Source organism: Heliangelus exortis, chromosome 17, assembly GCF_036169615.1.
Source record: "Heliangelus exortis chromosome 17, bHelExo1.hap1, whole genome shotgun sequence".
NCBI classification, from domain to species: domain Eukaryota; kingdom Metazoa; phylum Chordata; class Aves; order Apodiformes; family Trochilidae; genus Heliangelus; species Heliangelus exortis.
In genome coordinates this window covers 10,658,500-10,670,577 of record NC_092438.1, presented here as the reverse complement: position 1 = coordinate 10,670,577, position 12,078 = coordinate 10,658,500, and the positions used below count along the sequence as shown (strand labels likewise).

Genomic DNA, 12,078 nt, shown 5'->3' with positions numbered 1-12,078 from the left:
TTCATTGCTTTGTATCTCTGAAGTATCTTCCAAAGCTGTTACACCAACAAGCTGGTTTTACAAGATGCAACTTGTCCTTGGAAAGGAACATGTTGGAAGGTGTCTACAGAGCCCTCCTCTGGTTACTGGCTGTCTGGGCCAGCTCCCAGCAGTTTTGGCACACTGCATGTGTGATTCAGCTCTCCATTGCAAATTAAAAAGGGGCAATTACACTGAACTTGGCCCATTCAAAAGGAACTTATTTTCTGTTTGGGATCTTCGGGTATTAGCTGAAGGCAAGATGATGGCTTGCACCTCTGGCCCTTCTTGGATCTGTCACTTGCAGTTTGTCCAGCAGCCTGCAGAGTGGGAGCCAAGCCATCTCTTGGTGCCTCTCTTGGTGGGAGATGCTTTGGATTGAGCCCTGGATTTCCAGTCCTTTGACTGGAAACCTGCTAACCTCTTAGCAGACCTCACCAACTCAAACAAGGGCAACTGACTTCCTATTGCAAAGGGCTATTTGATTAGAAGAAAAAAAATCTTGAGCTCAGCTAAACAGCATCAGCTCTCTCTGTAGCTCAACATCTGCCTGTCCTCCTCCACGAGAAGTCCATGAGAAAGCTCCATCTCCCAGGGAATTCATGCACAAAGCTTCTGTCAGCTCTTCTCCCCATGAGAGGTTTCAGACAAAGCTGTGGACAGCCCCTGACACCTCTTCCTAGGAGACCCTCCAGCACTGCCAGCTCTGTTCCACTGCCATGCTCTGACCTGCAACCTGTCTGACACTGCTCTCTGTGTGTTTTTCAGGTTGCCTTTATGAGTTCTTATTGTGGTGTTTTCCTGTTTACTCCTGCACACCCTTCTATTGTAATTAAGCAGGGCAGTTAAATCAGGAAATCCTACACCTATAATAATGGTCATTTCCCATCACTGACCCAATTGCTGCAGCACTCAGCACTCGGTGCTGTGCCCATACAGCATAAGGTGAGCAGGTTTATGGCAGGGAGAGAGGCAAACCTGCCCTGCCTTTTGGTTAAACCATCCCTGGAGGCCTGACAGGCAGATGCAGGAAGCCTTGCTGCAGCACTGCAAGGCATCACCAGGACCAGAGCTGAGAGGAATCAGAGTCACAGAATGTGAGGGTTTGGAAGGCACTTCTGGAGATCTCTCTAGTCCAACCCCCCTGCCAGAGCAGGTTCACCTGGAGCAGGTTGCACAGGATGAGTGGGTGCTCTGTACCATGCTCTCCTCCTCTGCCCATGACAGATTTGGCCCCATCCTCCTTTTCACCCTCACCTTTGAGACTCCACACTTTGGCAAACATTGGGTTCTGCTGCCTCTGCTGCAAGAAAGTCACATTTGGCAGAGGAGATGGGCCAGGGAACTGGGGTGGTTTTGCTTTAAACTGATGTGTGGAGGCTTGCCAAGGTTGGGTGGTGTGGTGGGAGGAGGATGGGGAAGGAAACACCACTGTGTACCCTGGGCTCTGACTGCCTCCACCTGTGAGGAAAATCAAATTGTTTTCATTGGAGTGTTGCCTGAAGACTTTGAGCCCCCCTTTTTGCTAATGCTTCACTGTGGCTAATACCCATTTAAAAAAAAAATTGAAGGTGGAAATTCAACATTTCAAAACCTATCTGATATCCAGTATTCTACCCTTAAAAGCTTTTCACGATCAAGATTAGAATCATCAGCCCATCTTGATGGTTTTAATGTGTGGTCGAGAAGTTACCCGGCTTATGCTGGCATCAAGTCATGTCACTCCCCATAATCTTTCTCTTGTTTTTTTTTTAGCCTTGTTGTTCATAATTTCCTTTCCAAGTGTTTCTTTATTTGAAATGCCATTTATATTTTGTTGCCTTTTTTTTTTTTTTTCTTTTTTTTTCAGCACATCTTACATCTTTGTTTTTGTTTTGTTTCCAATCTTATTTCTGGCGTTTTCCATCGCTCTGTGGCCATGATTGTGGATGTGTTTTGGTTTTTGCCTGCCTTGCTGTTCTCTCGCTGCACTCCCTAGATCCCTGTTGCACAGTCCTCTGTCATGGATGACATTGAGGAGTGGCTCAGTACCGACTTGGTGAGACTCTTTATATTTTCATTTTCCACACGGGCAATAGCACTTGTACAGATAACTTTCAATGCATTGCTGAGTTGCTGGTGCTTCTCATCATAGGAGACACTAAAACTTCCCAATCATATCCCTGTGAAGGGAATATTTGAGCAGGAGGAGATAGGGTGGTGTTCAGCAATTCAGTCAAAACGGTTTTTTTCCTGAGTTGTTTTATTTTCACTTCTCCATGTTAACATCACAGAACAGCATGTGTTTCTGGTCCCCGTTCAGGAAAGCATTTAAACATGTGCTGAAGGTTTCCTGTGTTCTTCACCAGGCTTAAAAGCCCATGTTTAAAGCTGCATCAGCTTTCACAGGATGTAAGTACATGCTTATGCTGAGGCATGCTTTTAAGAGATGCTGGATCAGGGCATAGATTCCTTTCTAATCAAGATGTCTTCATTAAATTGGCAAACAACCTTGACATGTTTCATAATAGTAATAATAAAAATTTATAACAGTCTCTTTTCAATGTTTATAACTTTCAGTTTCTCCTGAATGATAATGTCTGGTAATTATTACACAAACAAACAGAAGACATAGAACTCAAAGCCTCCTTTTCTTCATTCTGGAGTTTGTTCTGCTGTACCAATACACATTTGGTTTAAGAGGTGGTGCAGCCAGTGTGCATTTATTCCAGTCTCCTTTTTTTTTTAATGTGAGGATCTGACTCAAATTTGCCAAGTGCATTCTGGGGGTGGGCGGTGGGTTACGTTTCAGACTGTTCTTCTAAAAACTATTTCAGTGAACTGAACTGTTTCCTGCTGGTCACTATATCCCTAAGAATCATCTTCCATTCTTCCAACATCAGAGATTCTCCCTGGATTATTCCCTACTCCTTAAGGTCTCCCCCAGCCCTTTGCTGTTGCCTGCTGAGCTCCTAGCTGAGAGCTGCAGCTCTGGCACTGCTACAGGCACAATCCAGCACATCAGCCCCCTGCTCCAGCACCAGAGGATCCAACTACTGAGAGGAAGAAAATGTTTCTGCTCTCCAAAGCTGCCTGAAGTGCTTAAACAGATTCTGGGTTCCAGTATTTGAGTATGGCAGTCTTACTGGCTGTCTTTGAAATGTCACTGCTTTTCAGCTGCAGGTAGTGTTTTCAGGCCTTGGTACAGGCAGTCGTTTTCAAATTTAATTACACAACTGGCCTCATTTTGTTAAAGAAATACAGTAAAAGTAGCATGTCCCCTCTGCTTAAACAATAGACTTTTGTCTTTGCCATTCAAATTAATTTAGCAGGAGAGAAGATCTTAGGGAGAGATATTGAGGTAGCTCTGTACATCTGTCATCCCTGAGATAGTCTTGCTCAAAAAGGGCAAAGCAGAGAAGTGCTGTGTCAATGCCTGAACAAGCCCAGGGATCTCACACCCTCTGGCTTTGACCACACCAGGCCCATTCTCCCTGGCCCCTGGGTCTCCATCCTGACCAGATGTGGGTGCAGCATCAAGATGCCCCCTCTCATAAAATTTGGATTGGATTTGTGTTTTTCACTTTGGCTTCTGCACCTTCTTTTTTTTTTCTTTTTTCTTTTTTTTTTCTTTTTTTCTTTTTTTAATGGTTCATTTCAATTCTCTGCTTCCCAGCCAGCCAAGGAAGTTACAGATCAGGTTAGCTCATCATTATTTGGTTCCCTGTCTATCTGGGGTACGAGAGCAAGCAGTACCTCTGCGTGGCTGCTGTCTGTACCTTTGGAAACCTCCACATAGCAGGAAGTTAGCACATGCTAAGTGGCCTTTAAAAACCTTTGTGAGCCCAAGCAGTATGTTCCCATTCTCCTGGTGAAGAAGGCAGGGCATGGACAAACCCTTTTTTTTTTTTTTTGTTCCAAAACAGGTTCAACATGAGGTTTTCAAGTAGAGTTTTTTTGTCCACTTTTAACACCTTGATAGATTGACAAGGATGCCACATCCTTGGACTTCCAATTCCCCTATTGAAGCATTGTTGGAAATTTGTGTGTTGGAATGCATCCAGCTGGCATCCCACCCTCTGTATCCCTTGGACAGGCACCAGCTGTCCATCAGTGTCCTTCATCCTGCCCACCCTACTTTTGTCTTTGTACAGCACCAACGCCAGGGAAGCCTCTTCATTTTTGTATGGAATCTAAAATGATCTTTCAAGGGAAGCTGTTTTGCAGTGTGTGTCCCTTAGCAGATAAAAGTCTGTTTTATTTGAAGACACAACACAAAATGCAGTCCTGACTTTTTAAAGGCCTGTGGGGCAGAAGATGGCATCTTATACAGTGGTTATGTGACTGGCACAGCTCTGGTTTTGACCAGACCTGCTGCCTGAAGTGGAAACAGCACCCTACTGCTATTTGGGTCCAGATGGGAAAGTTCACCCCCATCCACCAGCAGTCCTCACGAGCATCTCTAGTGCTTGTCCTCTTGCTCTGCAGCTCAGTGAAATGTCTGTCACCACTGCCCCCCAATGTGATTTCTCTAGGTTGCCCTCCTCAAACAGTCAGCACGTGGAAGCCAGTGGTGGAAAATATCTGCTTGCATTAAACATATGTAGAGGATGATGGTGAGGGTGAAGCTCTGCCTGTGTGCTCACATGCTTTCTTGTTCCAATTGCAGAAAGGAGATGAACTGGAAGAAGGAGTGACCAGTGAAGGTAAGCAGAGATGTTTATGGCTATGAACCATTCCCAGGTTGGTGCACTGACTGAATTATCTGCTGAGATGCTGACTTCTTTGTCAGCAGTTCAGGAAGGATGTTGGAGTGGGTCCAAAGGAGGGCAACTGGGCTGGTGAAGGGACTCGAGCACAGATCCTATGAGGAGAGGCTGAGGGAGCTGGGGGTGTTGAGGCTGGAGAAGAGGAGGCTCAGGGGAGACCTCATCACTCTCTACAACTCCCTGAAAGGAGGTTGGAGCCAGGGGGGGGTTGGGCTCTTTTCCCAGGCAATTCTCAGCAAGACAAGAGGGCACAAGAGGTCTCAAGTTGTGCCAGGGGAGGTTTAGGCTGGATATTAGAAAGAATTTCTTTATGGAGAGGGTGATCAGCCATTGGAATGGGCTGCCCAGGGAAGGGGTGGATTCTCCATCCCTGGAGATATTTAAAAAGAGCCTGGATGTGGCACTCAGTGCCATGGGCTGGGAACCACGGGGGGAGTGGATCAAGGGTTGGACTTGATGATCCCTGAGGTCCCTTCCAGCCCAGCCAATTCTATGATTCTCCCAGCCTGGTATTCCCCAGCAAAAGCTTCTGCTCTCAGGAAGGCTGGAGAAGAGCAAAAAGTTAGTATTTATGATGTGAGGAGCCCTCCCGGCTGGAAGTGCCTTCCTGACATCTTCTTGGCTGTGCCCTGTGTTTGTGCCAGCAGGAATATGTCCCCGAGCTGTTCAGCCCTTTGGAATGATGTTTCCCTGCTTCTGTCATGGCCAATGGCATAGCGTGGGTTTGATTCCCTCTGCTGCCTGAGCAAGGGTGTCTCTGAGGATGTCTTTACCCTTTCCTGAGGAATTCAGGCTGTACAAATATCTGTGCCTGCAAACACAGCCTGATGGGACACCAGGCACTGGGATTCCAGCCCCTGCTAATCTCTGTCCCCTGAGCTAAACATAGCAGCTCCAGTCCTTACCTTCCTCCTTTTTATTTATTTTTTTTTTTTCACATTCTAGAGTTCGACAAGTTTTTAGAAGAGCGAGCCAAAGCGGCGGAGATGGTTCCCAATCTGCCATCCCCTCCTCTGGAAGCCCCAACCCCTCTGACAAACCCTGCCAGCAGGAAAAAGCAGGAGCGCTCGGAGGATGCCCTCTTTGCACTGTGAAGATTGCTCCTGCCCACCCCCTGCTCTGCAGCCCGACCTCGCTGTACAGCCTCTTGGTCCTCTCACAGTACTTGGCTAACAACGACCCCCATCCCCTCAATTCCATAGATTCCTTCTCCTTCCCCCCCAAACAATCCACCCCCACAAGCTGACTCTTTCTATTTAAGTCCAACACTGTTCCTGCCAGACCATGATTCTCCAGCACTCACTTAATCCCCTCCTTCCTATCCCAGCTGCACAAAACCAGCTCTTGATGCTGAAAACCCCTTTAGAATGCATGAGTACATCACACTGTGTTGAAACAAAAGCCCGGAGGGGAGAGAGCAGCCTTGCCCTTCAATTTCTGTAGGGATCATCCTCTTCTGTAGGCAGGTCCTGCCAAGTAGACTGCTCTGTCGATCAGCATGTAATTGACTGAGCTGGAATGTTCAGGGGGAGTGTGTGTGTCTTTATTTTTAGGTAAAATGGTAATGTATTGGCTTCCGTGTCGGATTCGACAGCAAGGAACAACTGTTCCCCTTTCAACGTGTGCTTCACAAGTTAAAATCCTTTACTCTCCCACTCACACATCTCCTGGTACCATATGGTGGTCGCTTTTCCCCATTTTGTGCGGTTCCTCATATTCTAAATCTCACAGGGTATTTTTTTCCTTGTGTTTTATCAGGGCTTGCTCTAGTTTGAAAGCAGTCTGTTGGCCATGTCCAGTAGCTCTGGCAGTTGACAGGAATTAAAAACTCTGAGCTAAATGGATGCTGTAACGTTAGTGCATGAAGCATTTTGCTCTTTGGGAGAGCATTCTCACGTGAGGATTTTTTTTCTAGTGTGTTTGCCTTTTAAATAGCTGGGTTATTTTTTTCCTTACCTTACATTCCTTCTTCAGTGACTGCATTTCTCTCAGCTGTTGTAAATAACATCCATGCAGATGGATGGGACTTGCTCGTGGACCAGGTGTGATCTGAGGTTCCTGGATTCCCCGCCGGGCCGGGTAGGATAGATGTGTGCTGCTTCTTGGTGGTAGGTCTGAGAAAAAGAGGCAAACCTCACAGAGGCTTGTAAGGAAATGATGAGGGTTACCATGGAGGGATTATCCATGCTTGCCTGGGCTGGAGGTGAAGCTCCTCATTTCCATCTAGGTTTGGGCCTGAGAAAGTGTCAGATGATTGTGGCTGTGCAATGTGTCATGTTCAGAGTGTCCTGTGATACCTCTGCCCCTTTGTTAACTCCCAGCTCCTATGGGGCTGCACTCTCCCTCCTGCCTGTGCAAACGAGCATATTCCCTTGCTTGCCAGAGGCATGGCTGAGAGTGCTGCTCCTTCTGGAGCTGCCAGAAGAGATTCCAGTGTGTGTGCCTGTCTGGCTGAGCTGACAAGCAGAGCTGGAGCAGGCAGCTCCAGCCATCGCTGCGTTCCCCAGCATGTTCCTTGGTAGGAAGCCAGTAGCACAAGATGGCAGGATCAAAGAGGGAGCTGAACATGGTGTGGCTGGGAGAAGCTCCTCTCCTGGCAGAGAGTCACCATCTCAGATGAATGCCCATGCAGGCAGCAGTGCTCCAGCTCCTCTTCCCTGGGGCACTTGTTGTCTGAGGTAACCAGACACTTGGTTCTGATTTGGAATGTTGGAGCTCCCCTGGATGCTGATGTGTGTTGAGCTTTCTCAGAAGTTGTTCTAGACCAAGAAGCTGTGCTATAAACAGCTGATGTGAAAGTGATAGAAGCTTTTATCCCAGCATGGTTATTTTGGCTCTTGACATACTCTCTAGGGTACGTCATGCCTTGGTAGGCTGTGACACATAAAACCCTTTCCCAAATGGCCCCATGGCAGCACTGATGGTCTTTGAGAGCGGTCACACTGATCTTTAGAGGGAAGTGTTGTTTGGTGCCGGATTTCCAGGCTGTCCCAGATCAGATGTCACTTTGTGCTGTCCCTGCTCATCCTCTCGTCTGTCTTGCTTTCATCCTCTGCCAGGATCCCTCCCTGTGTAGCTGAGCCCAGGCCAGGCTGCCCATCCACCCCTCAGTGCTGGCACCTCCAGGCTGCTCTGTAGCTCACTGCTCCTGCCAGCTCTTCACCTTACAGAAAGTAGCAGAGCTTGCAAGTGGAAAGGGAGAATCAGTGTGGGTAATGGCAGGTGCTAGGACCGGCTGCCATGGTTGCATGTGTGCAGCCCAGCTGCTCTCACCCACTGCTCTCAGCATTTAACACAAGCTGAGCCCCTGCTGCCAGCTCTTGCCAGACCCTGCCTTGCTGCAACGCATCAGATGTGGCCACCAGTTCCCAGAAACCTTGAGGAGGCTTCTGTTGTGGTGCTGATTTGATTTCAGACAATGTCTGGTGATTGCCTGAGCAGCCTTGCCAACGTGGAATGAATTGTTGGTATTCCTGTCGATGCAAAAAGCTCTGTGGGTGTTTTAAGTGTGTATTTTCTCTTCTAAATCCTTGAAACACATTGACCCTGTAAATGGCCACATCAGGTGATTCTGAGCATGTTAATCCAGCTTCCCTGCCAAGCCAGAGGAGATAATCGCATTGCTGAAGCATGGGGACTTTGTCAAATGATGCTGAGTGGCAAGGATATCACCAGCACTGTCACTGAGCCCCCCTGCAGGGTTGGATTTGCTGGTCCTTCTTCCCCCACCCCTCAGCAAAAAGCAGTGGGGGTGTGTGTGTGTGTCACTTCTTTCTGTCATGCTGAACCTCTCCTGGGACTTGAAAGTTGTTGCTTTAGAGAGAATCTGGTCCCTTTCCGGAGGATTTTGCAGAGCTGTCAGTGACTGCTCCCTCCAACCAGGGAGGAAAAGAGATGGAAGAAGAAGGCTGGGGCCAAGGGGAGATAAGGAGCCTGTGTTGACAGGACTGGAGGGATTCTCTCCTGTGCTTGCAACCTCAGGCACTGAGGGGTCCTCACTGACAGCCGTGGTACCCACTGGTGAGCCCACTGCGTGCAGGGGGTGACAGGCACCGTGGGCTCGAGTGGTGGCTTTGCTGGAAGTAGGGCAGGGCTCAGGAGATGCCTTCTCTGGGAGGAAATGCCTGCTCAGGGGGCCCTTGGTGGGTCTGGTGAAAGCAAAGCCCTGCTGGGAGTTACATTTGGAGCCTGAATCCAGCAGACCTGGCTCTCCAGGCTGATCACGCTGGGGCTGGGAGCAGCAAAAGGGTCAGAACCATGTGGCAGAGCTGATGGTTTAGCCCAGACCTCCTTTAACAAATGTAAGAGCTACACTAGAGCTTCCCTAATGTCCTGTATCAGGATCTCTCATCTTCCCCATCCTCTTGTGGTCTGCAGAAAACCTGAGTGGTGGAAACGGGGGGAAAGGGAAGGGGGTTTTGTGACTTCATTATTTACTCTTCCTTTGCTTTCACTCTTAAGTGCTTCCTCTGTGCAGGTGGGCAGAGGACTTGTGTGGCTCTGATGCTTGTGAGAAGCCTGATCAGCTTTCCATAAGAAATAACATCCCAGTGCTCTCTAGGCCTCTTAGGAATTGCAGCTTGACACTCAATGACACTAAATTATTACTGGGGTCCTTTGTAAGTTCTAATGATACACTATTCTAGGTTAAACTATTTATTTTGTCAATATTTTTTCCTTCCAGTGTGTTTTTTAACCTCTTCTGTTAACCCGTCATGTGCTGAGATGTAAGAAATGAATGGTTTCTATTTAAATATACCCTTTTGGTTTGTTTTTGGTTTTTTTAAATTGCTATGTGTAGATTTCAGCTGCATCTTTAGCAGGTGTCATAGATAATAACAATGTGCTGTACAGACATTTAGGGTGTTAGTATGTAAGTAAGGCTCATAGGAGAACTGCTCATAAAAACGTAGCATGGTGTCTCTTAAAGGGAACAGCATAAAGGTCCTTACCAGGACCCTCATGTAGCCTCCAACATACCTTTCCCCTTCCAATTACCACAGCCCCTGTCTCAACTCCACCCTTTCCAGGGCTGTTTTTACACTTCCAAGCTGAAGAAGGATTTTAGTGGGGTTTCTGTTGATTTGACTTTGTTCAGGGCACTTTTTTTTTTTTTTTTTTTTTTTTTTTAATCCATTGGCCATTTCCACTTTTTAACAGAGGACTTGGTGGGGGTGGCTGTGGTGGCCAGATGTTTCCTTCCAGTGATGGAAGAACAGACCTGGGTGGTGGTTTCAGCCCTGGGGCTGAGGTGGTGGTCTCACTCCTGTGGCAACCTGGCCAACCCAACCTGTTCCTGTTCCTCTCTGCTTGATGCTCTCTGGTGTCAGCTCTGAGGATGGGACATGCAGACCAGGGGAGCAAACACAGCAGGATTTTCAGCAGAATTTTCCATCCCATGACTACTCAAGTCTTTTTTTTTTGCAGCTGCTGGGAGTTCTGTGGAGGGGGAACTGCTTGTGCTATCTCCATCCCCAGGTCTGCCTCATCCAGCTCAGTCATTGTTTACCTCCTAAATGCTAACCACAAGGTTTGCTGAGCCCACCCTGGAAAAAAAAAAAAAACAGCTCAGGACAGTTATTTTTATGGAAATAATGGAGCAGGCAATCAGTGAGTGGATTTATAACCTTCTTGGAGGTAACCCTTCAACTGCTGGGGGCACCCCTCTGCCCTTGTCCACCAGCAGAGGACAGGAGGCAGGAATCCCCTTCCCAGTGCCCAAAGGCATTGCTGGTGCCCCCAGAGCACCTTCCACTCATCCCTCCCCAACAGCAGCCACCAGAGTGGGCTGCACCTTCCCACTCCATGCCCCAGGTTGCTTTTCCATCCAGGAGAGAGGTGAGGTGGCATCTCACTGGCTCTCAAGCTGTGCTGAGCCCGGGGCAGGTTCTCTTTAGCCTATGGCAAACCTTTGCCAAACTCCCCACCCTGCTCTGTCTTTTTATGAGTACAAGCTCCTCATTCTGTATATGTTATTATGAGCTGTCGTTAACCCTACAAATGTAACCTGTGTAATAGCTTCTCTGTATATTACAGCTGTAGGCTTTCCAGATAAAAGTGGATAATATTTATTTACTGAAGATACTGGATATTTTTCTCTTTGGGAATGGGGTAGGGGGAGAACGGGGACGTAACTGTTTAAAGAGATGGACTGTGTAAAGAGAAACAAAATACACAACAAACAAAGAAACCCAACACTAAACTGTTGCTGTATTCACGTAGGAATTGTTTCCATTCAGGACAGTACAACTGTATTAATCTGCCATTGTTTAACTTGCTCCAGAAATCATCTCAACTTTGGTTCCTGCATGTGAGATACTCCAATAAATACACTACTAGTGTGACCTGGAGGAGGGTATCTGTCTGTCTCTCTGGTGCTCTCATGCTCTGTGGCTGCTTTGGTTACCAAAACACAACACAAAATGATGAAGGACCAGGAATTCCCACCAGGAGAAGGGTTTCCCACAGCAGATGTTCTCGGTGTCTTTCCGTGGTGCTTGCTGTGCACAGTGATGTGTTGCCACTGCTGGTAAATTTATTCCCTGCTAAATCTCTAGCACATCTTTTGGGGCTGACAGCAGACAAGCATAGTGGTGACAACCTCAGTGCTTGGGGGGACACCAAGGTGCTTGCAGGGCTTGTTAGCTGGTCCTTGGGGGTGGGGGGAGAGGTAAATTTGGATCAGCTGCCTTGCTGACCTAGAAAGTGGTGGGAATGCAGTTGTGCACTGCAGTGCCAGTGATGTTCCCTGCCTGTGGGCCACTTTTCCTGACTCATCAGCCAGGACTTTGCTCCAACATCCTCATTTGTGACAGCAGTTTTGAGAAGGAAGAGCAGCCATCGAGGCACTCAGGAGAAGTGACAGTGTCACTTCAGCCAAAGATGAGCTGAGTTGTCAGCGTGGTGCCCTCAGTCTCACAGAACGAAGATCAAAACTAATGGTCTGTGTTTTAAAAGCTGCTTTGGGGAAGGGGTGTGTGTGGAACAGCCTGAAAGTTGGGTTTCCCCTCCTTGGAGCCACAGATCAGCATGCATTAATTCCAGCTCTGCCCCAGCTTGTTTACCGTGGTGCTGATCATGTGCCAGTCTGGGTCGGAAATATTCCGGTAGGTTCATGGCCCGGCTCTGCTGAGAAAGGTGCAGAGCTCCGACTGCCCTGACTGAGCAGAAACGGCACCAAAAAAAAAAAAAAAAAAAAAAAAAAAGGTACCAGGTGATAAATTTCCAGTGCTGTGCAGGGAGAAAGCTGCCAGAACCACGGGGCTGTTGCAGCACAGGGGCTGCAGCACAGAGGGGGGTGTAAGGTAAAGCT

The 12,078-nt window shown here is 47.8% G+C and overlaps 1 protein-coding gene across 4 annotated transcripts in view; it reads left to right on the top strand.

Moving 5' to 3' along the window:
- TOM1L2 (target of myb1 like 2 membrane trafficking protein) overlaps positions 1 to 11,116 on the top strand; it is a 56,918-nt gene extending 45,802 nt beyond the window's left edge. For 2 of the 4 annotated variants that reach the window (XM_071760391.1, XM_071760393.1), the window contains 3 exons: positions 1,997 to 2,056; positions 4,667 to 4,703; positions 5,712 to 11,116. In XM_071760391.1, coding sequence (XP_071616492.1) covers positions 1,997 to 2,056; positions 4,667 to 4,703; positions 5,712 to 5,860 — 246 coding nt within the window. In that variant the 3' untranslated portion in view covers positions 5,861 to 11,116. The remainder of the gene's footprint in view (positions 1 to 1,996; positions 2,057 to 4,666; positions 4,704 to 5,711) is intronic. The other 2 variants (XM_071760394.1, XM_071760392.1) reach the window with 1 other exon arrangement.
- Positions 11,117 to 12,078: the final 962 nt, after the last annotated feature.